The sequence below is a fragment of the Catharus ustulatus genome, chromosome 29 (assembly GCF_009819885.2).
Source record: "Catharus ustulatus isolate bCatUst1 chromosome 29, bCatUst1.pri.v2, whole genome shotgun sequence".
In the NCBI taxonomy this organism is placed as follows: Eukaryota; Metazoa; Chordata; class Aves; order Passeriformes; family Turdidae; genus Catharus; species Catharus ustulatus.
Window position 1 is genome coordinate 760,510 of NC_046249.1, and position 27,968 is coordinate 788,477.

At 53.3% G+C, this 27,968-nt stretch overlaps 1 protein-coding gene and 2 non-coding genes across 3 annotated transcripts; 2 read left to right on the forward strand and 1 right to left on the reverse strand.

Annotated features, from left to right (window-relative positions):
• Positions 1-3,642: 3,642 nt before the first annotated feature.
• On the forward strand, positions 3,643-3,715 carry TRNAV-CAC. Its single transcript has one exon. It is a non-coding gene; the product is annotated as a tRNA-Val (tRNA).
• A 368-nt stretch (positions 3,716-4,083) lies between these two features.
• On the reverse strand, positions 4,084-4,155 carry TRNAG-UCC. Its single transcript has one exon. It is a non-coding gene; the product is annotated as a tRNA-Gly (tRNA).
• A 625-nt stretch (positions 4,156-4,780) lies between these two features.
• On the forward strand, positions 4,781-24,374 carry DPP9 (dipeptidyl peptidase 9). The gene is made up of 21 exons (XM_033082400.1): positions 4,781-4,839; positions 6,421-6,508; positions 9,386-9,639; positions 12,229-12,341; positions 13,030-13,203; positions 13,703-13,871; positions 14,029-14,142; positions 14,423-14,551; positions 15,030-15,091; positions 15,593-15,693; positions 17,040-17,217; positions 17,405-17,570; positions 17,648-17,727; positions 19,466-19,618; positions 19,769-19,904; positions 20,633-20,778; positions 21,270-21,416; positions 21,537-21,689; positions 22,166-22,308; positions 22,580-22,691; positions 23,097-24,374. Exons 2-21 carry the CDS (start codon positions 6,453-6,455, stop codon positions 23,187-23,189), a joined length of 2,679 nt encoding a protein of 892 aa, XP_032938291.1. The 5' UTR covers positions 4,781-4,839; positions 6,421-6,452; the 3' UTR covers positions 23,190-24,374.
• The last annotated feature ends 3,594 nt before the right edge of the window (positions 24,375-27,968 follow it).

A 27,968-nucleotide genomic window follows, 5' to 3' on the forward strand; every position in this document is an offset into this window, starting at 1 on the left:
AGGCTGAGCCCTCTCAGCTCCCTCAGCTGCTCCTGGTGCTCCAGACCCTTTCCCAGCTCTGTTCCCTTCCCTGGACACTCCAGCCCCTCAATATCCTTCTTGGCCTGAGGGGTCCAAAGCTTGTCACCCCTCTGTGCCATAACCCATCATGGTTAAAGACCAGTTCCCCAGGGGCACATGGCTGTGGTGTGGCAGAGCTCCTGCCCAGCCAGTGTGTGACCTCTCTGTCCCCTGCTGACCGTGCTGCCCCTTTTATGCCTCAGCATCGTGTGCTGGGTGAGTGTCAGCCCCTGCAGCACCCCCCAGCACCCACAACTCCAGCATCTGTGCCACTTGCTTGGCCTCTTTTCCTTTATGCTGCTCCCCTCCACCGTCGTGTGACAGCTATTGTGTGGTCCCTGCCACACAAAAGCCAGCCTGACCTAATTTAAATCAGTGCTATTGAAGCCGTTCTTGTTTTATCTCCCAGCACAAGGGCTGTGCTCCCCATTTCAGAGCAGGAGGAATGAATGGCTAATTGGGGGGGTATTGTGCACGGCAGCGTTGTCTCCCGGCCCTGATTGTCAGCTCTCCTGCTCCACGGTGCTTCCAGCTCCCCTCTTGGAGCAGCCACGCAGCCTTTGGGAGTGGAGGGAGGAAAAGGGGAGATGGGACTGTGCAGCCAGGAAACAAAGCCGAGCATGGCCGCTGGGGAGAGCTGGGGGAGGGCTCCTCGCTCACAGGGGCAGATGCTGGTGATAATAGCAGAGAACATCCAGCCTTCACCTCCAAATGAGCCCCTGGGGTCTTTTTTCCCTGCCAGTCCTTTCTCCTCCTCCGTGGGGCACGGGGGGCTCCCACACCCAGCAGAGCCACACGGGTGGGACGTGCTGGGAGCGAGGAAGTGGCAGAGGTCAGGGCCTGGAAGGGAGAGCGCTGCAGGATCTTTGTCCTGCGGGCAAAGTTTGAGCCGTCCCTGACAATGGATCTTTGTCAGAAAAGGCAGAACATCCCTGGGAGCCATTCCAGCGAGCAGGAAGCAGCGGGAAGAGGGGGCTTTGTCTGGGCCCCCAAAGCCAGTGCTGCCCTCGAGGAGCATGCAGAGCCCAGGAGGAGCATGCAGAGCCCTCGAGGAGCATGCAGAGCCCTCGAGGAGCATGCAGAGCCCACGAGCAGCATGCAGAGCCCTCGAGGAGCATGCAGAGCCCACGAGCAGCATGCAGAGCCCACGAGGAGCATGCAGAGCCCACAAGGAGCATGCAGAGCCCACGAGCAGCATGCAGAGCCCACGAGCAGCATGCAGAGCCCACGAGGAGCATGCAGAGCCCACGAGCGGCATGCAGAGCCCACGGGGAGCATGCAGAGCCCAGGAGGAGCATGCAGAGCCCACGAGGAGCATGCAGAGCCCACGAGGAGCATGCAGAGCCCTCGAGGAGCATGCAGAGCCCACGAGCAGCATGCAGAGCCCACGAGCAGCATGCAGAGCCCTCGAGGAGCATGCAGAGCCCTCGAGGAGCATGCAGAGCCCATGAGCGGCATGCAGAGCCCACAAGGAGCATGCAGAGCCCACGAGGAGCATGCAGAGCCCAGGAGGGGCATGCAGAGCCCACAAGGAGCATGCAGAGCCCACGAGCAGCATGCAGAGCCCACGAGGAGCATGCAGAGCCCACGAGCAGCATGCAGAGCCCTCGAGGAGCATGCAGAGCCCTCGAGGAGCATGCAGAGCCCACAAGCAGCATGCAGAGCCCACGAGCAGCATGCAGAGCCCTCGAGCAGCATGCAGAGCCCACGAGGAGCATGCAGAGCCCACAAGCAGCATGCAGAGCCCTCGAGGAGCATGCAGAGCCCACAAGGAGCATGCAGAGCCCACGAGGAGCATGCAGAGCCCACGAGCAGCATGCAGAGCCCACGAGCAGCATGCAGAGCCCATGAGGAGCATGCAGAGCCCACGAGCAGCATGCAGAGCCCACGAGGGGCATGCAGAGCCCATGAGTAGCATGCAGAGCCCAGGAGGAGCATGCAGAGCCCTCGAGGAGCATGCAGCGCCCACGAGGAGCATGCAGAGCCCAGGAGGAGCATGCAGAGCCCTCGAGGAGCATGCAGAGCCCACGAGGAGCATGCAGAGCCCACGAAGAGCATGCAGAGCCCATGAGCAGCATGCAGAGCCCACGAGGGGCATGCAGAGCCCATGGCTCCGTGTGTGCACAGAACCAGGCACTGCTGTGGGATCCAGGCAGGTTTGGGAGCTCACACCCACAGCACGAGGCCTTTCAGAACTGCCTTTGCCTCCACAGGTACCTGCCGAGAGCTGCTGTCTGTTCTGCAGCTCCTCTCACCCCATGGCCAGGCTCAGAGAGGCCTGCAGGAGAAAACAAAAGCCAAAGTGAGTTTCCCGTGGATGCTCTTGGGTTGCTGACAGATTCCCTTCCCCTGCTCGAGGGAGGGCACCTTGCCCCAGGTATCGATCAGCTCTGCCCGGCTGATGCTCGGTGCAAAGGTTGTGACCAGCCCTCTCTGCAGCTCTGCCAGCTGCAGGCTGGAAGGATTTCATTCCAGGATGTTTGACAACAGCACCAAGCAAACAAGTCCCGAGACACCAGGTTTGTCACAGACCTGGATGTAACATTATAATCCTTATTGTAAATCAGATCAGAATAAAGCACTGGCAAGCACTGAAGTTAAAGGACGTGTGACAACCTCTTTTCCAGCCCTTCTGGCCCCAGATCAAAAGATCAGCTACAAAATTGTAAAATGAGATTGTAAAATTAAAAGTAGATTTTAGTAAGAGCAAGTGTTATTAAAAATGAGGTTCTTTTCGCTTTCATCTGGGTTTATGATTCATTTCTCCCTTCTAAGCTTTTCTCTGCAGCCAGCAGAGCATAAAATACACTTCAACAAAGAAAACAAAACATGAAAACATAAGTCTCATGTTACCACCTGATTCCAAGGGCCGAGGTTTTGCCAAAAAGGGAACGATTGCCATTAAGCAAGTTGTTAACATTGCAGTAGGGTAAGAGGAACAAACTTAGAACTGTCGGGGACTGTCAGGTGTTGAGGCCTGGGAATTCCCAGGAATTCCTCTGGAATTCCCAGAGCATCTGTGCCTGCCCCTGATCCCTGGAGTGTCCAAGGCCAGGCTGGATGGGATTTGGAGCATCCTGGGACAGTGGAAGGTGTCCCAGGGGTGGAATGAGATGAGATTTAAACTTCTTTCAATTCAAACCAGTTGTGAGTCTGTGATTGCCAACAGGTCAGTCCTTGGCGATTGTTCCTCTTCCAGCCCCTGTCCCCTGGGCCGAGCTCTCCAGGGAGCTCCACTCCCTGTCGCCACTATTCTACCGACATCTGGTGGCAGCTGCCTTAGGGAGAAGAGACATTTATTTCTTCAGCAGCGCCCTGCGCCCCCTCAGCGCCAACCTCCCTGTGGGGCTCTCTGAGGGGACCCCCGAAGCAGTGCCCGGGACGCGCACCTCAGCCGCCTCGTGAGGCCAGCGGGTCTCTGCGAACTCCAATTAATCACTGGTGATAATCGCTGGGAGCCCCACGTGGCATTTCTTGTGGTTTGCAGGAGGTTTATCCTGAGGTTACCGTGAGGGAAACTCGCTCCCCTCAGCCGCCATGACGGGAACATGGGCCGGCACCCGACAACTCCCCTCATGGCGGGTTTCCGTAGTGTAGCGGTTATCACGTTCGCCTCACACGCGAAAGGTCCCCGGTTCGATCCCGGGCGGAAACACCTGCTTTTTCTTTCCCTCAACTCGTGGTAGCTTTTTATGCCGGTTTATTTTCTTCGTGTTTTGGGGTTTGGAGGGGTTTAAAGGTTTTTTTGTTTTTTAATACGGAGTCATTTATTTATTTGTTTATTCGTTTATTAATTTATTTATTTAATTCCACGCCGTCTCCTGACTACTCGGGCCTCCGCTGCGAGTTGGGAAGAGAAGTACCGGGCACTGTGCGCTGAGCAGCCCCCGCCTCCCGCCGGGGCCCAAGCAGGCAAAAAGCGCAGCCGGGTGGGCGCTCCGCGTGCCGGTGCATCTCAGTTCGGTTCGGATCGGCGAGAAACGGGAAAAAAAAATCATAACATGTGGAGAAAAAAAGCGAACTTGCGTTGGCCGGGAATCGAACCCGGGTCAACTGCTTGGAAGGCAGCTATGCTAACCACTATACCACCAACGCCCGTTGTGAGTGGCGTTCCCGGCTTCCCTCAGCAACACCACCCAGCGGGACCCGACCATTCCCTGGAAACGGGAGGTGAAGCACAATAAGAGATGAGAATGGCTCCACAGCCGCCCCACGACGGGCATTTACAATGCTGAATGAGGGGCCCATCTCTGAGGGCAAGGGAGAATCTTCTCTCCGTGCTTTTTTACCTTGTATCAGCCTCAATTCTCTCTACGCACCGCCCTCTCCATGAAGGCATTGCAACGGACTGCCCAGGGAGGCGGCAGACTCAGCGTCCCTGGAGGTGTTTAAGGACAGACTTAGCTCCATGGTCTGGATGACAAGGTGACTGTCGCTCCATGACCTCAGAGGTCTTTTCCAACACCTCATCTACCCTGTGTGATTTTGTAACATCTCCGTACTCCCGCAGGCATCTCCCCCCCGCCGGAAGCAGTGGTTCCTCCCGCGCCGCCCGGGCGCGCTCCCGCCGCGCGCGCGCTCCCGCCACTTCCGCCGCCGGGTCAGAGGTCGCGCCGTGGCCGCCGCCGCCCCCGCGCCCCCGTTTCCGGGGCTGCCCCGCGCCCGGGACATGGAGCGGCACTGACGGAGCCGCCGCCGCCCCCTCCCTCCCCCGCCCTCCCTCCCGCGCAGGAGCCGCCCCCACCCCCGCCCGGCACGGGGAGGTCGCCGCGCCCCGCGGTGAGTGAGGAGGGGAGGGGGGGATGGCGGGGCCGGGGGGTCCCGCCCCGGTGCGGGCACGGCTGGGTGGGGCCCTCGCCGGTGAGCGGCGGCTGAGGCGGGCGGGGAGCGCTCCGCGGGCCGCATCCCCGCTGTGCCGGGCCGGGGTGCCCGAGGGGCCGGGGTGCGGGGATTGCCCCTTCCCAGCGCTCCGTCCCCCCCCGAGGGATGCGGGCGGCCTCTCCTTGCCCCGGGGGGCGATTGCTCGCCCGGGTTCGCCGCCTGGCCTGGCCCTCGGGGGGTCGTTCGCACTTGCTGCCCCCATGGATGGGGCGATGGGGGCGAGCCCTGCCCTTGGAGGGGGTCCCGTGTCCCCCGCCCAGCCCCGGCGGGTGAGGGGCTGCTCGCTGTCCTTGCAGCAGTGAGGAGAGGGGGCACAGGATGCTCCATCCCCGGGGATTCCCTCTCCTGCCATCCCAAATCCCGGCCTTTCCTCTGCACCAAGGGCAGAGCTCCCGGCGAGAGCTGCAGAGGGACACGGGCTGCTGGCAGCCTTTGCCGGAGCTCATCCCTCTCTGCAGAAATCCCCACCGCTTTATCCCACCCTCAGCTGCTTTAATTTTTGGAGATCTTAAAGCTCCCGGCCACGACAGGGACATGTTGTAAGGGCTCCTGTAGGTGACTCTGTTCCTGTGTTCCATTGGCTCTTCCCGAATGATTCACGCTGGTTCCTGATCTCTTTTGTCTATTTTGCTTAGTTGCTTTTTTGGTTTTTTCCTGGTTCAAGATTTTAGTGTTCCTTCCTTGTGTGAAATGCGTGATCTGGGCTGGGTGCACCGAGGGTTAAGATGTTCCTCAGAACGATTAAAATCACAGAACAGCCGAGCCTGGCAGGACCTCGGGAAGCCTCTGGTCCAACCCGCTGCTCCAGGCAGGGTCAGCTGGGAGCTCAGACCGGGTTACTCAGCATTCCTGAGCATCCCTCCCGCTACCCTTCGTGCCTGCATCAAAAACTGCCCTGAAATTGCTGAATGCAGCTGCCTCCTCCCTCTCTGCTCTCCTCTGCAGCCGAGGGGTTTCTTTGTGATGCTTTGTCTCTCCTGGTCCCCTGTGAGTGCGTTTTTGGCTGTTTGGGGAGGCTGTTCAGGCTTGGAAGATAAATGTGCTTTTTGTGTCCCAGGTGGGACTGTGGCCCTCTGGCTGGCTCCTCATGGTGTGTCCTTTGTTTGGCTCTTCCCTCTAAGTGTATGGACCAGACCTCTGTTTTATCAGATTTTAGTACTTGATATTTGAAAGAATTCCAGGATTTTGGGAAGGGGATGGCAGAAGGGTTCAGTACTCAAGATTCTCAGATTTTGAGAAGAATTTTCTGGGAAAGAGCAAGGCACACCACAGAGTTCACTGAGCCTCGTTGTTCAGGTGAAGCCTCTCAGATTTATCAGGGCTGTTCAAATCCAGGCTGTGCTGACAGAACAGATTTGGACCAAGGAATGAAACCCAAGGATTTATTTGTGCCTCCCTGCTCAGCTGGAAATGTGACCTATGGAAGATCTGTTACCCAGCAGTTGTGTGAAATCTCCTTTCTCCCCTCTTCCTCCCCAGTTTCCTGTCCTGCCCAGCTCTCTGAGTAGTTAATGCAGAAGATAAAGAGGGTTCGTCTGGAAAACGAGACTGCAGGAAGTTGGAGAAGGTACGTCCAGGTCCCTGTGTGGCCTCTGTGTGCTGTGGGACAGAGCAGCAGTCCCCTCTGTGTGCTGTGGGACAGAGCAGCAGTCCCCTCTGGAGCTGGGAGAGAGCAGCAGTCCCCCCTGGAGCTGGACAGAGCAGCAGTCCCCTCTGTGTGCTGTGGGACAGAGCAGCAGTCCCCTCTGGGGCTGGGAGAGAGCAGCAGTCCCCTCTGTGTGCTGTGGGACAGAGCAGCAGTCCCCTCTGGAGCTGGGAGAGAGCAGCAGTCCCCTCTGTGTGCTGTGGGACAGAGCAGCAGTCCCCTCTGTGTGCTGGGAGAGAGCAGCAGTCCCCTCTGGAGCTGGGACAGAGCAGCAGTCCCCTCTGTGTGCTGTGGGACAGAGCAGCAGTCCCCTCTGTGTGCTGTGGGACAGAGCAGCAGTCCCCTCTGGAGAGCTGGGACAGAGCAGCAGTCCCCCCTGGAGCTGGGACAGAGCAGCAGTCCCCCCTGGAGCTGGGACAGAGCAGCAGTCCCCTCTGGGGCTGGGACAGAGCAGCAGTCCCCCCTGGAGCTGGGACAGAGCCGCCCTCACCTCTGCACTGAGAGGCTCCTGAGAAATCCCATCTGTGCAGTCCTGCCCAGGATCTGTGAGTCAGGAAGTGACTCAGGACAATAACTTGTTTCACTCACTTCCATTATCGAGTTTTGCAGTTTTTTTCTGGGTTCTGGTTTCCCACCTGTGCTTGTGGTCCCCTCCAGACTAACACCTTCCCCAGAGCAGGGCTTGGTGGCTCACCCACCTCACCTGGCAGGGCACAAGTGGCATTAAAAGGCCCCCAAGGGGCAGCTCCGTGTTTTTGGGAGTGGAGAGAGCAGTGTTCCTGCAACAGCTCTGAGTCATCTCAGTCCCTGCCTCAGCAGGGGCAGGAGGGACAGGGCTTCAGCAAGGTGGAGACCTTCAATGAATTCTTGCTGCCTGTCTTTAGATAGTTAATAACTGTGTCTTGATCCAACTCACATTTGAGTAATGCAGTCCCCAAATCTACTCTGTGATAAGTTACTTCTTTGTTTACTTTTGTACACAGTGTTATCAAACCCTGACTGAGTCTTTTTCCAGAGGTGGCTGTAGTGACAGAGGCAGAAATCTGAGTTTCATTTTCCTCTGTATCATGTCAGTTTTAAGGTTTTTTTTCCCTTCTAGTGGGAGGTATCCCTGCCCATGGCAGGGGTTGGGAATTAGATGATCTTTAAGGTCACTTCCAGTTCAAACCATTGTGTGATTTTGTGAGTCCAGCAGTGCCAGGGGTAATTCCCAGTGCTCTCCCCTCAGTTTGTGTGGCTGCTTTGCTTATCCCACTTCCCCACTCCTTTCTAGTGTCCAAATCACCAGGAGGAGAGCAGTGCCAAGCTTAGAGCTGTGCTGTTCCCATGATAAAATCATGGCAGTGCAGTTTGGAAGGGGCTCCAGCCTCCAGTTCAGCTGGGGACAGGTACCAGTATCACATCTGTGGACTGGTTTGAAAGCTTAAACTTTGGCTTGTGAGGAGCCAGCCTGGCTGAGATGGATTCATCAGCCTGGTGAGAGTAACCCAAGGGCCAGACTTTGTGAGCTGAGCCAGAGTGTTTAACTGGCTGAGTTGGCCTGCAGTGGGATGGAGTTGGGAGAATTGCACTCAGTTCATGGATTTTCATGGTCTTCCTGTTATGTTTCTGACAAGCAGGACTTCTGCCTTCAGCTGTGATTTTAGCTGCTGCAGTGGAGAACCTGGATCAGGCAGAGGCCACAGACACAGTCTTAGAGCATCCCATGGTGTTCTCTTTTGTGGTTTCACTTGGGCTTCCTGCCTGCCTTTGATTGGAAAATACCTCTCTTTATCCATTTTCCAGCTGTGGATTTACTGCTGGGCAGTAGGTACCAGGACCACCTACAGAATTATTTTGGGAGCTTGTGCCTGTGTTACTTTTGGCACAATTTTGTACAGTTTTGGGACTCAGGAGTCTGAGGGGATGTTACATTTTCAGCCCTTGCACAAGGCTGATTCTGTCTCCTTGGGGCAGAACTCTCCAGGCTAATTCTGTCCAGTAAACTGAAGTTCTTCTGAAGTTCTCTGTAACATTCTTTCAGGTACCTCCAAAACCCCTCCAATGTCCTCTTGGAGGGACATCCTGCTCCTCAAGTGGGCTGTCAGAAACAGGTTTCCCTAGTCCTCAGCTCATTCCTGCTTTGCAGTGATGACATCACTGACCTTGGGCAAGTCTGTGGGTCCACCTCACCCCAAATTAACATTGGAGTTAATGTGGAGGCGGTTCTTGTCCTCTCCTTCCACACCTGCTCTCTGGGAAGTCTCAGGAATGTGTGCCACGTTTCTCAGGATACACAGGGTCTGCTCCTGCTGCCTTCTCTCTCTCTTAGCAAAGCAGTTACACTTTTTCTTCCTGTTTCCCCATCTCTCTTACTTCATTCCTGGCCTCAGGATCTCCTCAGGTAAGTGAATTGCTGTGCTTGGGTTTGAGCCTCTCCCCCCAAGCAATGGCAGGTTTTCCTTTGGGATAGGAAGGGGATTCCAGTTCTGTGGTGTCACAGGGCAGGAGTTTTTGTGCCTTTATGATAGCTGAGCTCTGCTGACATCTCTGTCCCAATTCCTGGAGTGGTTTTCCTTTGAGTTCAGCTGCTCCTTGTCTGCACCAGAATCTGCTGCTTGTGCTTCCTTTAGCAGTTTATTCCTTGAGCCAGCCCTGGGAGAGGGAGTTTGCTGAGGTCACCATCTTCATTTGTAGGATCCCATATATGGACTTTTCCTTTAATGTGTCATCCTTGAGTGCAGAGAATCCCAGCATCTGTAGTTTAAGAAGCACTGCTTGGTTTTTGGGCTCAATTGTGTCCCTCTACTCCTCCCTCAGTTTTTTGCCCAGTTCTGAAGGGGAAGCGAGGATGACTGCAGTGGACACGCTCTCAGACAGCTCTGAAGTGGTGGAGATGGAGGATGTGCCTTCCCAGTTCCAGGTGCAGAAGCATTCTTGGGATGGGCTGCGTGACATTATTCACAGCAGCAGGAAGTACTCGGGCATGATAGTGAACAAAGCTCCCCACGATTTCCAGTTTGTCCGGAAAACAGAGGAGTCCAGCCCGCACTCTCACCGCCTCTATTACCTGGGTAAGCCTGGTGCCAGCAGCTGGGGGAGCCTGGGGCTCTTCACACTCAGCCAGGGAAGGAGTGGGAGGGATTCCCCTTTGTGAGGTGGGGGAACTGAGGTTGGGTAACGTGGCTCAGAGCTTGCAGGATCTTCTGCAGACCTGGGACTGAGCAGGGACTCCTCAACCCCAGACAAGCACAAACCAGGATCAGCTGTGATAGGGGAAGTGTTGGCCTGCCAGCACTTCTGTGTCCTTTGTCACACAGGGAGTGGGCAGGAGAAGGGGCCTCTGGAGCTTGGCAGAAATGGGATTTACTTTCTTCATTAACCAGACTGACTTTCCAAGAAATTTGCTGTCAGTAATGACTAATTATATGTTACAACATATTAATGGCAGGGTGGTGGTGTCTCCTGCTTTATTAGGAGTCGTGAAGGAAGGATGCTTTCAAGAGCAGGGAAGGGAATTGTGGTGGGAGTGAGCTGTTGCTGGCATTTGCAGGAAAATGTCCCTCCCTTGAGTGGGACTGAAAACAGAATCCTGTGTTGTACAGGTCCCTTGTTCCAGATGGAGCCACGGTGTAATTAGTGAGAGTTGTTGGATTTTAGGAACTGGGTAATTTTGTGGCTGGTGACATGGGAAGCTTTATAGCCTATAAAGAGTTTTGTTGTGCTTTGGGGCATGAGCTGATCGTTACTGGGCCAGTACAAAAATTGCCGGATGTGCAGCTCTGTGCAGTGACTGCTGCCCTGAAGTGACCCTGCTGCTCTTCCTTCTCCTCCCAGCTTTGGGCTGTAGGTCACTGTAGGATGCTGGATTTGAGGGACTGATTTCTTCTGTCACTGAGCAGCTCCTGTGTGTGCCAGTGACTTGATTTGTGACTTTGATTTGTGTAGTTCTCATAAATTCCAGGGACACAAGTGCTGCTCTGAAGGGCAGGATCCAGAGCTGGCATATTTTTCTTGTCAAGTCTGAGCAGTGAGGCTTGATTTAAAGCTGGATGTATTTCCAGTTCACTTTGATACTGGTTTTGATCTAGATGATTAAAGAACTAAGTGGCTAATTTTAAATTTTTTTAATGTTCTGCTGTATGAAATGGCAACCAAACCAGCTACTGGGTGGTTGGTGTTCTGCCAGGGTGTGACTGTTCCAGGAGCAGGAATGAGGATACACGAGTGCCTTTTCAGTGTTTCCTTCCTTCAGGAATTGCACAGGGCTTAGAGCAGATTAATCCCTCAGTTAAGATCAGCATCAGCCAGGTAATCCCAGGGTACCTCTTCTCACATGTCCCTAATAAAAGTAAATGCTGATTTAAATGCTGATTCTTCTGCCATGATAATGGACACTCCCAGGGATGGGGCAGCCAAGCTTCTCTGTGAGTTCACAAGTGTTTAACTCAGTGTGCTGGTACTGCCCCAGCATTAAATAACATTTAAAGTGTTTAAATTAAACTGAGGAGTGGATGGAGATCCCTGATGAACTTTGCTGTAGGCTGGAATATTTCACCTGGAAGCAAAGTAAACTGGCTTTGGGGAGGAAGGCAGCATTCTCCTTGTAAATGCCAATTGATTGTAGTCAGCCTGAGGTCACTGGAGAAAGTTCTGGGAGAAGGGGAAGGGAAGTGCAGGTCACAGTGCCTGGGTGTCAGATGTGTGTGTCCAGTCATTTGTTCCTCTCTGCAGTTTTTCCTCTCTGGCCATCTTCAATCATTCCTGGGCCATCCCTGCTGAGTTTGCTGTTGTATGGTGGCAGATGCTGCTTATGTTAAACACCACATGCTCAGCACTTTGGTGTTCCTGCATCTCTGAGGATTAGATCCTCACATATTGCTCTGCTTCCCGAGCACTTATTAATATTTCAGTTTTAATTTGAAGTAACTGCTGCTGGGTCAGCCAGCTCCAAAATCTCTCTGTTCTGCCCAGAACATGTGCAGAGTAGGCACTATCAGGGCACATATCCCTGTGTGAATTTCTGATCCAGGGAGTCTCTACAGCATAAGCAGAGGGCAAGTTCATGGTCTTTGTTTTTGTGGAAACTGTCAGAATCACAGTCAGGATATTTGATGGTTGTTTTGGAAGTTGGATGAAGGCCAGGAGCTCATTTGATAACCACAGTCAAAGGCTTATGTAAAATGACAAGGTCTTTTGACTCTGTAGGATACTGCTCCACATTTGAATGGGCTCTCTGGAGCTTCCAAGCTTTTCCTTCCCCCCTTGCAAGCTGCTGCCTTGGCCTGAAGGAGCTTCCTGTAGCAAATTTGTGTATGAGAAACGTGGAGAGTGATGTTGAGTCACCCGTTCAGGGGGGAGTGCTCTTGGAGAGGAGCTGGGACATGGAGGACAGGCACAGAGGGGAAAATTGGACCTAATACATTCTGGAGAGGTGGGGTGGTGTTAAATCTTGCTCAGGAAAATTACAAACAAAGCAATATCTGAGTGGTTTAGATGTTATTCTGGGATTGATCTGGGAGCTGCTTGGGAAGGAATGTGGGTGAAGCTCTCTGGGCAGCCCCAGCCCCTCTGCTTGCAGAGTTCTGTTTGAGTTTGCCCATGGGCCTCTTTGTCCTGGCTGACTCATCTTAAGTAGGATGATGCTTTTGTCCTCCCAACAGGAATGCCATATGGTAGCAGAGAGAATTCCCTCCTTTACTCAGAGATTCCCAAAAAGGTACGGAAGGAGGCCTTGCTGCTCTTGTCCTGGAAACAGATGCTGGATCACTTTCAGGTAAGCCAGAGTGGGGAGAGCCTGGGCTGTCAGTGCCTGGGGAAACTGGTGATGCTGTGGTGGGGACATCTGTGTGGTGCCTGTCATCCTTCCTGCTCTTAACAAGCTGGGAAAACTGAGTTTAAATTGCTGCTTCTGCCTTACCCTGTTGTGAGTGCACCAGAAAGGGAGGGAGTTTTCCCTTCCCTGGTTTCAGTATCTTCATGTCCTTTGTCACTGACAGCATTGGAGTGTTGGTCTTTTTTCCCTACTTAAAAAGTTCCTGGTGGAACAGAATTTACCTGTCTTGACCCCATTTGGGCTGCCAGTTCTCTCCAGGGTAATTCAAGATCCCGGAAGAACTTTTGTTTGCAGTGTCTGACATGGAAACTGTTTGTGAAGGCTGCAGATAACGTCATTAAGTTAATTGGTTACATCTGATTTGCATAAGCAGCTGTTCTCAGTTCGTGCTGAAGTGCCAAGTGCAGAGCTGAGAGATTCACAGCTCAGCCCTCCTGTACAGGGAAATTTGGGGGTGTGCTGGGTTCAGACTGGATCCCACAGCTGCAGCCTGGAGTGCAGGAATTGGGGACCTGCACCCTGACAGTGCTGCCTGTTTGAACTGGGCTCTTGTGACAGGCTCAGAGCGCTCCTGTGAGCATTCCTGTCCTTGCAGATCCTTTCAGATGTTCCTTCCCTTCAATTCCAGGCCACCCCTCACCACGGGATGTATTCCAGAGAGGAGGAGCTCCTGAGGGAGCGCAAGAGGCTGGGTGTCTTTGGGATAACATCTTACGATTTCCACAGTGAGAGTGGCCTGTTCCTCTTCCAGGCCAGCAACAGCCTCTTCCACTGTCGAGATGGGGGCAAGAATGGGTTCATGGTGAGTGCCAGGGGTTTCATGGACATCACCTCCAAGGGGCTCGCTGGTTTTGGTTGGGGACAGCTGGACTGGGGTGGAAGGGACCTTAAATCCCATCCCAGTGTCACCTCCTGCCATGGCAGGGACACTTTCCATAGTCCCAGAGTGCTCCAAGCCCTGTCCAGCCTGCCTTGGACACTTCCAGGGGCAGCCACCCTCACAAGAGGTTCTCCTGGAGCCCCTTCATGCACTGCAAGGGGCTCTGAGTTCTCCCCACATCCTTCTCTTCTCCTGTGGACACTCCCAGCTCTCCCAGCCTGGCTCCAGAGGGGCTCCAGCCCTTGGAGCATCTCTGTGGTTCCTCTGGACCTGCTCCATATCTTCATGCATCTGGTTATGGTGGTTGCTCTTGTGTCCTGTCAGGCCCCTTTGCCATCACCCCAGTGTCTCTGGGTCAGGATTTTTCTCTGCAGAGCTGGGAGCTGATGTGGCACCCAGCTCTGTGTGTCCCTTGCTGTAGGTGTCTCCAATGAAGCCTCTGGAGATCAAGACCCAGTGCACGGGGCCACGGATGGATCCCAAAATCTGCCCTGCTGACCCAGCCTTCTTCTCCTTCATCAACAACAACGACCTGTGGGTGGCCAACATCGAGACGGGCGAGGAGAGGCGGATGACGTTCTGCCACAAAGGTACCAGGGCTTCCTGCAGCCCCAGCAGGGAATCCTGCTGAGGATCTGCCATTCCCACACTCCTGCCTCGCTTCTTACCAGTGCATTTTGGGTCAGCAGTTCTCAAGGAGATGTAAATGCAAAATGCAAATGCTGTCTTGTGTTTGTCGCTCTCCAGGCTTATCCAATGTTCTGGATGACCCCAAGTCTGCTGGTGTGGCCACTTTTGTCATTCAGGAGGAGTTTGATCGCTTCACGGGCTATTGGTGGTGTCCCACGGCTTCCACAGAAGGTCAGTCCCTGTTCTCATCAAATCCTGGCACTGTGGCTGCTGCCTCCTGCTAGGAATGAGCTGCTGAGCATGGTTTTCCTTTGAGTTCCTGCTGAGTTTTCCTTTGGTCTGGGTTTGGGCTGTTCTGGGGAGATCACCTGAAGGAATCCTGGGGGGATTGTATTGTGGAGTGTTTGCAGGTGCTGAGTGAGAGCTGGGGCTGTACAGGTGCTCCCTCTGCTCCAGGCCAGCCAGAAGCAGCAGGAAATACTGTTCCAAACATTGCTGCTCTCTGTCCCAGGTTCAGAGGATTTAAAAACGCTGCGGATCTTGTACGAGGAAGTGGATGAGTCAGAGGTGGAGATAATTCATGTTCCTTCACCTGCCTTGGAGGAGAGAAAAACAGATTCCTATCGGTACCCCAGGACAGGTGAGTGAAACATGGGGCTGCTGAGGCAGCTCTGGACCCCTGCTGGAGCCAGCAGTGGAATTGGGACTGTAAACTTTGCACCATTAATCTGGGCACTTACTGGGATGTAAAAGTTGAGACCTAATTGACTCTCCGATCCCAAAATCTGCTGCAGGAAAGGCTGAACTTTAAATCCCAGCCTGAAATGAAGGCATTGCTGAGGAAGTGGAATATGTCTGGTGGTGTGTTGTGGAATAAATTCAGAATCCCATCTTTCCTCTGCCTCCTGGGAACGTGCACAGCCAGCTAGGGAAGGCAAAGCAAACTGTTCCCATTCCCAGAACGACTCTGGTGTTTGCTCACATGCATATTTGATATTTGTGAATTCACACAGAGCCATTTCAGTAGGACCAGGGGCTGTTCTCCTTCAGAAGCTGTGTTTTGTGTAACCACAGAATGTTCAACTTGATCATCTTGGTGTTTTTTAACTTCCCTGCAGGCAGCAAAAACCCCAAGATTACATTGAAACTGGCAGAATTTAAAACAGACAGCAAGGGTAAGGTAAGTGATAACTCACAAGGGGACATTGCACAGGAGGGTTTTTGAAGCTCCCTAGAATTAAAACAAGGTCACAAAGAAATCCTACAGAGTATTAGTCTGGGTTTTTTATTCTCTTGTAATACCTGCTTCTCTAATGTGTTTATCCAAGAATTAGAAAGACTTGAAGATGCTGAGGAGAATCATTCTGGGGAAGTGTGGAGGGAAGGGGAAAGTGGGGCTTGCCTGGTACACCATGGCAGAGACAGGAGAGCTGCAGCCAGGTCTAACCCAGGGCTTCAGTCCCTCCTGTGTCCTTTCCTGTGGCTGGATGCCAAAATCATTTTGCTTTGAAGCCTGTTGTTCCCTTCTCTTCCTGCTCTTTGTAGCAGGGCTTGCTTCTCCTGGCCTGACCCTTGCTGATGGCATAGCTAAACTTCCTTGTGCCATCTCCCCGAGCTTCCCTGGGAGGAGGTGATGAGCTCTGGTGCTCTGATTTGATGTTGGGCCTTGGTTTTGCTGCAGATTGTGTGTGCTCAGGACAAAGAGCTGGTGCAACCCTTTGCTGCCTTGTTTCCCACTGTGGAGTACATTGCCCGTGCTGGATGGACCCGGGATGGCAAATAGTGAGTTCATTTTCCTCCCAAAATAACTCCCAAGGGCTCCTCTGCTTGCAGACCCTCGACATGCTGTGTTCATGACCTGCTTTTAAAGCCCTGAGTGCCAGAAATGGCACAAGGATATTTGACTTCTTCAGTGCTGTAACATCCTAAAAGCAGGAATGGAGCAGAGCAGAGTGACAGGCTGTGGGGTTTGTCACAGCCAGGGTTAAATGACATTGAGGCATTAAGTGCCAGTCCTGGGGAGCTCTTTGGAGCTGAAGGTGTTTGACACAGGTACAACGTGTTTCCTGCTGGAAATGGGGGTGTCTGGGCAGTTTTATCTTTGTTCCTTGGCACAGTTTGTCATCAAAGCCTGAATCACAGGGCAGGGTCTGTGGTGCCACATCCTTGGTGCAGTGTGTCCAGAGGGAAGGACTGCTCTGGGACTGCCTGCTGCTCCAAATGGGATACACAGACCTGCCTGGGGAGTTACAGAGTTCACCCAATCTGAGTGAAATTTTAAAGTTCTGAATTTTCCCCCTCCCAAGCTGGCTTGGCTGTTAACTGGTGTGTGTGCAGATTAAGTTAAGGTGACTTGGCTGCCTTTGAAGGTGGCATTCTGTAACTTGTCATTAATTTTCTGCTCTGGAAAGGAAATTTAGAGAGCTTTCCAGCAGGTAATCCCAGAGGTGATTGTGATGTTCTGCACCAGAGCTTATCTAAATGTGCTGAATATCTCAGTTGCTGAAATCCTGCGGCACTGGGGGAGAGCTGGCTCCTTTCACAATCTGTCTTGGATGCTGAAACTGCCCGGGATGCACCCCCAGGCCTTGGGGTGGCCCTGCTTTGCCATCTGTCAAGCTGAGAAGCTGCAGTGCAGCCACCTGCAGGGACTCTCCTTGGAGGGGAGCAGGGCTGGGGCTGCAGCAGCTCCTTCCCCTGGGGTCTGTGTTTGTGTCTGTCCCTGCCAGAGCACAGGAGGAGGTGCAGACAGAGCTCCTGGAGGGTGATCACTTCAGCTGGAGGAGAGCTGGAGCACAGACAGGGCTTCCTGATGGGGGTGCCCAAGGAGCAGCTCCATTCTGCAGACAGGGCTCTGGTGGCAGTGCTCCCTTGGAACAGGAGCTGGCAGATCTGTCAGACATCTCATCAGAGCGATGCCCCTGTGAAATACCAGAGCTGGCTGGCAGGACGTGTGTGTTGGCACAGCTTCCAGGGGATTAGAGAGCAGCAGTGATGAGAAAAGCTTTGCATTCAGATGCCCAAATCCTTTCTGGCAGCAGGAGGGAAGAAAGGGGTTGCATGTTCTGAGTGTTGGAAAGGGACCTCTGTTCTGTGGTACTGACATTCACCTCTGACTTTTTCCCCAGTGCCTGGGCTATGTTCCTAGACAGACCTCAGCAGCGGCTCCAGCTAGTCCTCCTGCCTCCAGCACTCTTTATTCCAGTCCCAGAGAATGAGGAGCAGCGTGCTGAATTTGCCAAATCTGTGCCAGAAAATGTCCAGCCATTTGTGATCTATGAAGAAACCACTGATGTGTGGATAAATGTAAGAGGCTCGGGGCTGGGAGGAGAACACAGGCTGCCCCTTCCTGCCCTCACCAGCCATTCTCAGGCTGATTGGGTGTCCAGTTAAATCCTTGCTTGGGGCTTTGCTACTCAGTGCTCCCAAGTTTGGTGTTGAATCTGGGTTTGATAAAGCAAATCACTCACAGGTTTCTCATCTTGTGTGGCAGGTTCATGACATCTTCTATCCTTTCATCCAGCCGGAGGGGGAGGAGGAAGAGCTCTGCTTTATCCGAGCCAACGAGTGCAAAACGGGCTTCTGTCACCTGTACAGGGTGACAGCAGTGCTGAAGGCAGGCAGCCACGACTGGGGGCAGCCCTGTGTCCACAGTGAGGGTAAGGGCTGCAGCCCTGGCAGCTCCTCTTGGCTCCTTTGGGAGGGCAGTGGCTGATGCTGGTGGTCTCTCTTGCAGATGATTTCAAATGTCCCATCAAGGAGGAGGTTGCCCTGACTGCTGGGGAGTGGGAGGTGCTGGCGAGGCATGGCTTCAAGGTAGGGGTTATTTTTATTCTCTTGCAGTGTCTCAGCTCTGCACTGCCTGCCCCCAGTCCTGGCCTGAGTCCTCCCTCACGCCTGGGACCTGCTGGAACTGCTTAAGCTTCATTTTGTTGCTGTTGTTATTGCTGCCTCTGCTTTCCCCAGAAGTGCTGTAGGCCAGTGCACATGGATCTGATTGCCTTCTTAATCAGACTTCGGATTGCTCCTTAGGCAAACCCCAGGAGTGGGTCAGGCCATAAAAAAAGACACAAGTCTGAGGTTTAAGAGCAACAAAGAACCATTTTGTGGAGGAGCTGGGGATTGCTGCCTTTGCTGAGGCATTTTAACTCCAATGAGTTCTTGCAATGTGGAAATGTGGAAATGTGTCCTGGCACTCGGAGTGAACTCTTGGTCTCCAGCTGATCCCTCAGCAGAGCCTTTAGGAAGAAGGCAGCTGGGGAATATAAAGCAATTTAGAATATGGAGAAGCTGTTTCTGTTGTCGCTTGCAGAACAGCCAGAAATGAATTTTTATTAATCTTGTAGAAGCCTGGTTTCATTTTTGCTTCAGGAATTAACTCCGAGTCTGATCTTTAACACTCCCAGGTGATTTCTGTCAAAATAAAGACCTTGTCTGTTCATTTCCAATTAATCTGGATTTTCACTTCTCGCTTTTTAAAAGACCAACAGCTCCAAGCTTTTGGTTTCTGCTGCTTTTCCTCAATCTGCAATTAACCTGCTGTCCCTCCCCATGTGGATTCTCACTGTACATGCTGTTGATTTTGGCCACAGCTCTTCCCTGCATGTGTTATGGCTAAAATTGTGTTAGCAGCAATTATTTTGATGCATTTGTTGCTCCACAGGGCTCTGCCTGGTTTTCCTGGCCAATTGAGTTGGATGTGTTTTTCCCTTTGCTGTTCACAGGGGTCTTCAAACTGTGGGTTAGCCAGAAATAGCATTTGGAAACTGTAAGGTGGAAAAACAGTTCAGTTACTGTTGCTGGATCAATGCAGGATTTAAAAGCTGTCGCCTCTGTTCCTGCCTGACTGGGTGGTTTTTAGAAACAGCTTTTCTGAACAGTAAAAAACCTATTTTAGTGTCCCAAAGTTTGGTGCTAAGAGCTGTTAGACTGGTCCACCCACAACTGGGAATTCATTACCATGATGGCTGGAGAAAAGGAACCTGTACCTTCATAACCCAGCTGTGTGGCTGTGGCAGGTGAGGGCTGGGCTCTTCTCCCAGGTGACAAGGGACAGGAGCAGAGGAAGCAGCTCAGGGTGCACCAGGGGGATTTAGGTTGGAGATGGGGGAAATGACCACTGGAAAGGTGATCAGGCACTGGCACAGGGTGTCCAGCCCTGGAAGTGTCCAGAAGGGTGTGGATGTGGCACATGGGGACGTGGGTTAGTGGTGACCACAGGGTCAAAGGTTCACCTTGGAGGGGCTTTCCCATTTCCTCACTGATTCTGTGGTTCTGTAGGATGCCATACAAGCACAGAATGTTCCTTGTTAAGAGGATGGCTTCCTCTTAACCTGCAGGGAACAAAGCCCAGCTTATGCCCATTAATGAGCAGATGCTTTGATCTCCAGCAGGAAGGCTGAGGGACTGCTCTGTGTCACTGCTCTGTGCTGTCTGCAGCTCCCAAGTGCTGTGTGTGCTCTCCTCAGCCCCTTTGCCATGCTCTGTGTGCTCTGGGCTGGCACAGGAGCAGAGCCTGTCCCTGCCTGTCCCTGAGCCCTCTCTCCTGGCACAGATCTGGGTCAATGAGGCCACCAAGCTGGTGTACTTCCAAGGCACCAAGGACACCCCTCTGGAGCACCACCTCTACGTGGTCAGCTATGAATGTCCCGGGGAGATCGTGCGCCTCACCACGCCAGGCTTCTCCCACAGCTGCTCCATGAGCCAGGTTTGTTGTTCCTTGGGTTCCCATCTCCTGACTGCCAGGGCTCCTGGCTGGCAATGGCAAGGACTGCTGGCCAGGAACGAGTCCTGAGCCCTGCTGGAGCTGTGGGGAGAGCAGGACCTCGTTCCCTAACTCTGCTGTGTTCCCTGGCAGAACTTTGACATGTTCATCAGCCACTACAGCAGCGTGAGCACTCCTCCCTGCGTGCACATCTACAAGCTCAGCGGCTCTGATGATGACCCACTCCACAAGCAGCCCAAGTTCTGGGCCAGCATGATGGAGGCAGCCAGTAAGTCCTGGAGAACATCCCAGGGGCAGCAGTGGTGGGAGGGAAGTGGTCTGAGTTCCTCACTCTGAGGGAACAGGAGTCCTGTTTTCCTGTAGGGGAGATATTTCTCCTGGTCAGCTCACCCAGGAAATGCTCTGTGGCTTTTGAGGTGTTTCACACATTGAGCAGAAATAATGCTCAGGGTGTACAGAGTTAACACACCCACCAGGATGTGGTTTTATTGTGGAATCACTGAAGGGTTTAGGTGAGAATGGACATTAAAGTTCATCCTGTTCTCATGCACTGCCATGGACAGGGATGTTTTCCACTCCCAAACCCTGTCCAGCCTGGCCTTGAACACTTCAAGGTGTTTTTTATTTGTGATTTGTCTGAAGAGAGAAGGGACAGGTAGCTGGGATGCAGTGGTTGCTCCATTCTGCACTGCAGGGTTTAAAGGTTTAGGTAGAGCTCACAGCAGCACCTGAACCCCTCCTGCAGACACATCCTCCCATCCCACCCTGCACAGGGCCTCGCTGGAGAGCTCCCAGCCAGGCAGGTTTTCTGTGGAATCCCTTCCCTGTGCAGGCAGCTCAGGGCTGTGTTTCCCAGGGAGAGGCTTTGCTGAGCCTTGGTGTGGTTTGGTGTTGAAGGAGGCCTGCCCAGGGTGGGGTTTGCACAGAGCTGGCTCAGGGGGGTGGGAGCAGAGGCTGCTCAGTCCCTCAGCTCTGTGTGTGCCCCTCCTGCTGCAGGCTGTCCCCCAGACTACGTCCCCCCGGAGATTTTCCACTTCCGCACGCAGTCGGACGTGGAGCTCTACGGAATGGTCTACAAGCCCCACGATGTGCAGCCTGGCAAGAAACATCCCACGGTGCTCTTTGTGTATGGAGGCCCTCAGGTAAAAACCATGGGGAGCTGCTGGGGTCAGGGCTGGGGCTGCTGCCCAGGGCAGGGCTCTGTCAGTCACACATCAACACTTGAATTTTGGGTAGCAAGGAACTGTCATGGAATCAGGGAATGGTTTGGGTTGGAGTGACCTTACAGCCCATCCAGTCCCACCCCTTCCACTGTCTTAGGTTGTTCAGAGCTCCAGCCTGGCCTTGAACACATCTAGGGATGGGGCAGTCACAGCTCTGGACACCCTGTGCCAGGACTGCCAGGACTTCACCACCATTAGAGCAAAAATCTTCCTCCTAATAATATCTAATCTAAACCTACTCTTTTTGTCCCTGTGTTTGACCTCTGCTTCAAACCTCAGATGACTTTTCCAGCCTGTGGTTTGATATCCATGGCTCTGCTAGCTCAGTGAGTGGCTGCTGTCCAGCTCAGGATCCTCAGGAAGGCACTGGCAGGCAGCAGCCCTGAAACTCTTCCTCCCTCCTTGTGCAGGTGCAGCTGGTGAACAATTCCTTCAAAGGCATCAAGTACCTGCGGCTGAACACGCTGGCGTCCCTGGGCTATGCTGTGGTGGTGATTGATGGAAGGGGATCATGCCAGCGAGGCCTCAAATTTGAAGGAGCCCTGAAAAACCAAATGGTAACATCCTCCTTGTGCTGGGGAACCTCTGATTGTCCTTCCTTTCCTGTGGGAGTGTTCCTGCCTCAAGGCTCTAAATGTATCCAGTCCACTAACACGAGCCTCCTTGTTGCCTTTTAGGGTCAGGTGGAGATAGAGGACCAGGTGGAAGGTTTACATTATGTAGCAGAAAAATACGGGTTCATCGACCTGAGCCGGGTCGCCATCCACGGCTGGTCCTACGGGGGCTTCCTGTCCCTCATGGGGCTCATCTGCAAACCCAACGTCTTCAAGGTGAGCTGGCACCTTTGGGACACTTGGCTCTCTCAGCTTCTCTCCCTCCCAGCTGGAATTGGGGTTTTGGCTTTTGTGGTGGGCAGGTGGAATGTTCCCCTGTCCTGCCTGACTCCAGTCCTGTGTCCTGCAGCTCATCCCTGGCTGGGGCTGGAGCAGGATGGCTCTGGGATGGGCTTGGTCTGCCATACAGGCAGACACTGATGTGCTGTTCCCCATCCCAAGCCCCCAGCACAGTTTCTGGATCATTCACAAGTCCTCCTTGCAGAGGGTGAGGCCTTTAGAGCTCACTGTGACCACAAGAGGAAGAGCAGGAGGAGGAATGTGGGCTGTGTGTGGGATTGCTGAAGGACAATCCTGCTCTGAGTGACAGGACAGCCCAGAGCCTGCTCTCCCCTCCTCTCCAGGAGGGCAGGGAGCACAGTGCTGCTGAGCAGGTAATGGAGGCTGTGTGGTGGCACCTCTCTGTTTGACAGATTGCCATAGCAGGTGCCCCTGTCACCGTGTGGATGGCCTACGACACCGGCTACACCGAGCGCTACATGGACGTCCCCGAGAACAACCAGCAGGGCTACGAGGCTGGCTCGGTGGCCCTGCACGTGGAAAAGCTTCCCAACGAGTGAGTACCTGCCCCACTGCTGCTGCTGCTGCCAGCTCTGTCAGTCCCAGAGGAGTGGAGGGGTTCTGATCTGGCACAGCCAGGCCATGGCACCCCCAGCCCCTGTGCCAGGCACAGCTTGAGGCCGTGGCACTGCTCTTGTTTGGGTTTGGCTTGTCCAGCTGGCAGCTCTTTGTTCAAACCCTCTGCACAGCTTTTATCTGGTGCCTCATTGTGTTTTCCAGCTGGTTTCTCATCCTCTTTCTTTCCTTATCTCCCACCCCATGTCCAGGCCAAATCGTTTGCTGATCCTCCATGGCTTTTTGGATGAAAATGTGCACTTTTTTCACACCAACTTCCTGGTATCGCAGCTAATCCGGGCTGGAAAACCTTACCAGCTGCAGGTAGGAGGGCAGGAGTGGGGAGGGAAGGTCCCATAAATCTGGGGGAAGTTCCCTGCTGTGTGTTCTGGGGAGGGGAGGAGGTGGAGCAGATCCCTGAGGCAGCTGTGATGTGGGGACAGTGAACACCTGGCAGGGCTGGAGGGGAGGCCGGGAGGTGGCACTGTGGCTGTTCCATGGCTGGCAGCTGTGCCATGGGCAGGCAGGGCTGCTGCCCTGGGGCCTGGAACTTTCCTCCTCCACGAGCTGTCATGTCCCACTTGGCAGGGGTGGCTGCAGGGAGGGAGGGTGCTCCAGCCCTTCCCTGCACTGCCTTGTCCCAGTGGAGCTGGAGGGAGGGAGCAGGGCTGGGGGGAGGGAGCTGTGTCCCTGCTGAGTGACCAACAGCCTGTGTCTGCCCTGGCACAGATCTACCCCAACGAGAGACACAGTATTCGGTGCCCTGAGTCAGGAGAGCACTACGAAATCACGCTGCTGCACTTTCTACAAGAATACCTCTGAGAGCACGAGCCTCTGCAAACTGGACACTGACAGCTCACCTGCCCCGTGCCCTCCCGCTCCCCGGCAGCGTCCAACCCAGAGCACAAGGGGCTGAGTGCCCACGTCGGGCTGGGGGTACCCCCAGGCCAGGGGGGAAAGCTGGAGGGCACCTTCCCTTTGGACAGTGCCACCTTCTCTCACTTTCCAAGCTGGAGGTCTGCCCCTGCTCGGCTGCTCGTCCTCCTCCTCTCCTCCAGCCTGGCTGTTCAATGCTTTTTTTGCTGCTACTCCCTCTCTCCTGGGAATCAATGGACAGTGGTCTGTGTCCCGAGGCTGAGGTTTGTGTCCATCTCTCTCTCTCCCCAATCCTTTTTCCCTTCCACTGCACCTGTGCAGTTCCCAAACTCTTACCTGCAAGAGCTCAGTGCCTGTGTTGGAAACGGAAGAGCCGAATCAGAAGCTGCCTTAAGCCAGGAGTGTGAGGGAAGAGAGAACTACCTACTGCTCACCTGGGGATCTGTCCTGGCCCTGCTGCCACCCTGGAGCCCTGGGAGCTGAAGAGAGGTCTACACAAGCATGCAACACTAGTCATTTTTTTATAGATAATCTATTTTCCAGTTTAAATTTGCAGAGCAGATGGAGGAAGTGGCCGGGTCCTCTGACCCTTCCTCTCATGGCCGCTCTCACAGAGTTGTGCCAACAGGTAGCACTGGCAGCTGGCTACAGCCAGAGCCTCTCTCCAGAGCTCACAGCAGCATTTGGGTTTTTGCAACACAAGATGGATGGTATTTATGCAAACCCTCCCTCCCTCTGTTCTCTGTGCCGACCCCCCGGTCCCTCCCCGAGCTTCCCCACGTGCACTGAAATCGGCTGTGCTTCAGTTCTCTGCGGGTCAGTGACTGGTCCCCTTGCCCGTCTACTCAGCAACGCTCTCTCCTGGTTTTTATTTACCTGGGCAACAGGAACTGCAGTTCTGGGGAGGGGGATCGAGCAATCACACCTCAGGGGAGCACATCCCCCCCTCAAGCCAAGGGTTCTGCCAGGGGCAAAACGAAAACACAAACAAAACCCACCCAAATGAACCACGTTGACTTGCCCTGGAGTATTTTAAGTGCGTATTATGAAAAGAAAATATTTTTATGGATTCTTATTCTTTTATAATTATGAGTGTAAGATGTAGCGACTCATTAAAATATTGGAAAGAGACGTGGTGGCTGCATTGGGGGGCGGGAGGAAGCAGCTGCTGCCACAGCCAGAGCAGCGCTGCTGAAAGCCAAGTGCTCTGTTCTTTCTGTGCCGAGCAGCGGAGAGAATATTAAATCCCTGCTGTTCCTCGGGGGAAGCATGATCCAGGCAGCGGAGGGTTGGGAATCCTGGGCTGTGCTCTTGGCTCAGTGACCTTGGGCGAGTCAGCACCAGCCTGGGGTGGGCACCTCCCTCCGTGCCCTGGGCTGGGGGCACACAGAGCTGGGCCTGCCCCTGCTCGCCCTCCTGGCCCAAACCTTCCCCGTGGAGGGGGCACAGAGGTCCATAAATACTGCGCTGTGGTCATGGACAGGGAGCAGGGCAAACACCCAAAAAAAGGGAATAAACACGCGTGGAATAACATGCGTGGAAAACACACGCGTGGAAAAAACTCGCGTGGAAAATTCTTGCGTGGAAAAACACGCGAGGAAAAATCTCGCGTGGAAAAACACGCGTGGAAAAAACACGCGTGGAATAATCTCGCGTGGAAAAAACTCGCGTGGAAAAATCTTGCATGGAAAAAACATGCGTGGAAAAATCTCGCGTGGGAAAATCTCGCGTGGGAAAACTCGCGTGAAAAAAAACACGCGTGGAAAATTCTCGCGTGGAATAAACACGTGTGGAATAATCTCACGTGGAAAAAACACACGTCAAAAAAAAAACGTGGAAAAAAAGACACGTGGAAAAAAAGACACGTGGAAAAAACAGGCGTGGAAAAAATCTCGCGTGGAATAATCACGCGTGGAAAAAAACGTGTGGAAAAAACACACGTCAAAAAAAAGCATGGAAAAAAACACACGTGGAAAAAACACATGTGGAAAAAACACGTGTGGAAAAACACGCGTGGACAAAACATGTGGAATAATCTTGCGTGGAAAAAACACGCATGGAAAAAACACGTGGGAAAAACAGGCGTGGAAAAAACCACACGTGGAAAAAACACGTGGAAAAAAACACTTGTGGAAAAAAACACGTGTGGAAAAAACACACGTGGAATAATGTCGCGTGGAAAAATCTCGCGCGGAAAAAACTCGCATGGAAAAAACACGTGTAGAAAAAACACACGTCAAAAAAAAAAGGTGGAAAAAAAGACACGTGGAAAAAACAGGCGTGGAAAAAATCTCGCGTGGAATAATCATGCGTGGAAAAAAACACGTGTGGAAAAAAACACACGTGGAAAAAACTTGCGTGGAAAACTCGCGTGGAAAAATCTCGCATGGAATAAACACCCGTGGAAAAACACGCGTGGAAAAAAAAAACACGCGTGGAAAAAACTCGTGGAAAAAATCTTGCGTGGAAAAAGACGCGTGGATAAAACACACGTCAAAAAAAAGCGTGGAAAAAAACACGTGGAAAAAACGCGTGGAAAAAACACGTGTGGAAAAACACGGGGAGACAAAATGTGTGCAATAATCTTGCGTGGAAAAAACACGCGTGGAAAAAACAGGCGTGGAAAAACATGTGGAAAAAAACACGCATGGAAAAAACACGCATGGAAAAAACAGGCGTGGAAAAAAACGCGTGGAAAAAACGTGGAAAAAACACACGTGGAAAAACATTGTGGAAAAAAACACGCGTGGAAAAAACACACATCCAAAAAAAGCGTGGAAAAAAAGACACGTGGGAAAAACAGGCGTGGAAAAAATCTCACGTGGAATAATCACGCGTGGAAAAAAACACCCGTGGAAAAAAACATGTGTGGAAAAAACACCCGTGGAAAAAACACCCGCGGGAAAAAACTTGCGTGGTGAAAACTCGCGTGGAAAAAACACGCGTGGAAAAAATCTCGCGTGGAAAAAATCTCGCGTGGAAAAAACACGCGTGGGAAAAACTCGCGTGGAAAAACACGCGTGGAAAAAACACGCGTGGAAAAATCTCGCGTGGAAAAAACACGCGTGGAAAAATCTCGCGTGGAAAAATCTCGCGTGGAAAAAACACGCGTGGAAAAAACACGCGTGGAAAAATCTCGCGTGGAAAAATCTCGCGTGGAAAAATCTCGCGTGGAAAAATCTCGCGTGGAAAAAACTCACGTGGAAAAAACACACGTGGAAAAACACGCGTGGAAAAATCTCGCGTGGAAAAATCTCGCGTGGAAAAATCTCGCGTGGAAAAATCTCGCGTGGAAAAATCTCGCGTGGAAAAAAACTCGCGTGGAGTAGTTTCGCGTGGCGGTCCCGTGCCGGTCGCGTGGGGGGGGGGGTCGCGTGTCAGTCGCGTGGCGGTCGCGTGCCGGTCGCGTGGCGGTCGCGTGGCGGTCGCGTGCGGGTCGCGTGGCGGTCGCGTGCCGGTCACGTGCCGGTCGCGTGGCGGTCGCGTGGCGGTCACGTGCCGGTCACGTGCCGGTCACGTGCGGGTCGCGTGGCGGTCGCGTGTCGGTCACGTGTCGGTCGCGTGGCGGTCACGTGCGGGTCGCGTGCCGGTCGCGTGCCGGTCCCGTGGCGGTCGCGTGGCAGCCCGCGGTGACCTCCCCCCCGTGTGTCCCGGTCGCTGCTGGAGACCCACGACGGGAACCAAACGTGCCAAACGTGTGTGTGTTGTCTTACACTCGTGTTGTGGGCTGGCGAGGTTTAGAAATTTTTCCCATTATTATGTTAAGCTAGCTGGGATGGCTCCCCTATTAGCCGTGAAGTGCTCAAGACAAAGGAACGCCTGGAGCACCCCGATGGCTCCATTAGGGAAACTGGAGTCCTGCTTTTGTCCTTCGGCGCGAGTAGGAGAACTCTCGCAGCTCGCCGGCCGAACTCGAGGAGAGAGGTTCCTTTCTCTGTGGTTGGGATCCGGCTTCTTGGATTCGGACTGCTGAAGCTTTCCTGCTTCCTCTGAACAACGGGAACTGGGACGCCCACTGTTCTGTCACTGATTTTTTTTTCTTTCATACAGCTGATGCTGTTTTTGTTTGTCTTATATCAGTAAAGAACTGTTATTCCCAACCCATACTTTTTTGCCTGACAGTTCCTGCATTTCCTTTTCCTGGCAATACTGTCCCTTTAAACCAGGACAATTCCCGCTAAGAATAAAAACCCAGAGCAGGTCCCACAGCAGCTGCTCGAGTCTGGAAGGCGATGGAGGCTGGGGATGAGGATTCCCAGTGCAGCGTCTCCCCCGGCTCCCTGTCACGGACCAGCTGGAACAGAACATCCCTGTCACTGTGCTGGGATCTGCGGCTGACCAGCTGGAGAGGTAAAACCCCCCAAAAAGTGAAGCTGTTGGAAAAGAAAGAGTGTAAAAGTGAAGAGTTGTTTTCAACACAGCTCCAGATCTGGTTTATTTCCTATGGAAAGGCGGGACCTCAGTAAATAATTCCTGTGAACATCTGGAAATGCAAAGAGAGATTCAGACAAAGTCCTGCTCACCTGGTTCATGAGAGATGCTCCACAGGGTGGAAGCAGCAGATTTTTGGGAGTGTATTACAGTTTCTTTAGAAAATTAATTAGAAGCCTGAATTAATGCTTTTATATCATGATTCATTGTGGTTTAGCTGCTATAAAGCGCTTCAGCTGTGAGTTCTGAGGTCAGAGGGGTGGAAGGAGGGACAGGTGGAGGAAGCTGCACCTC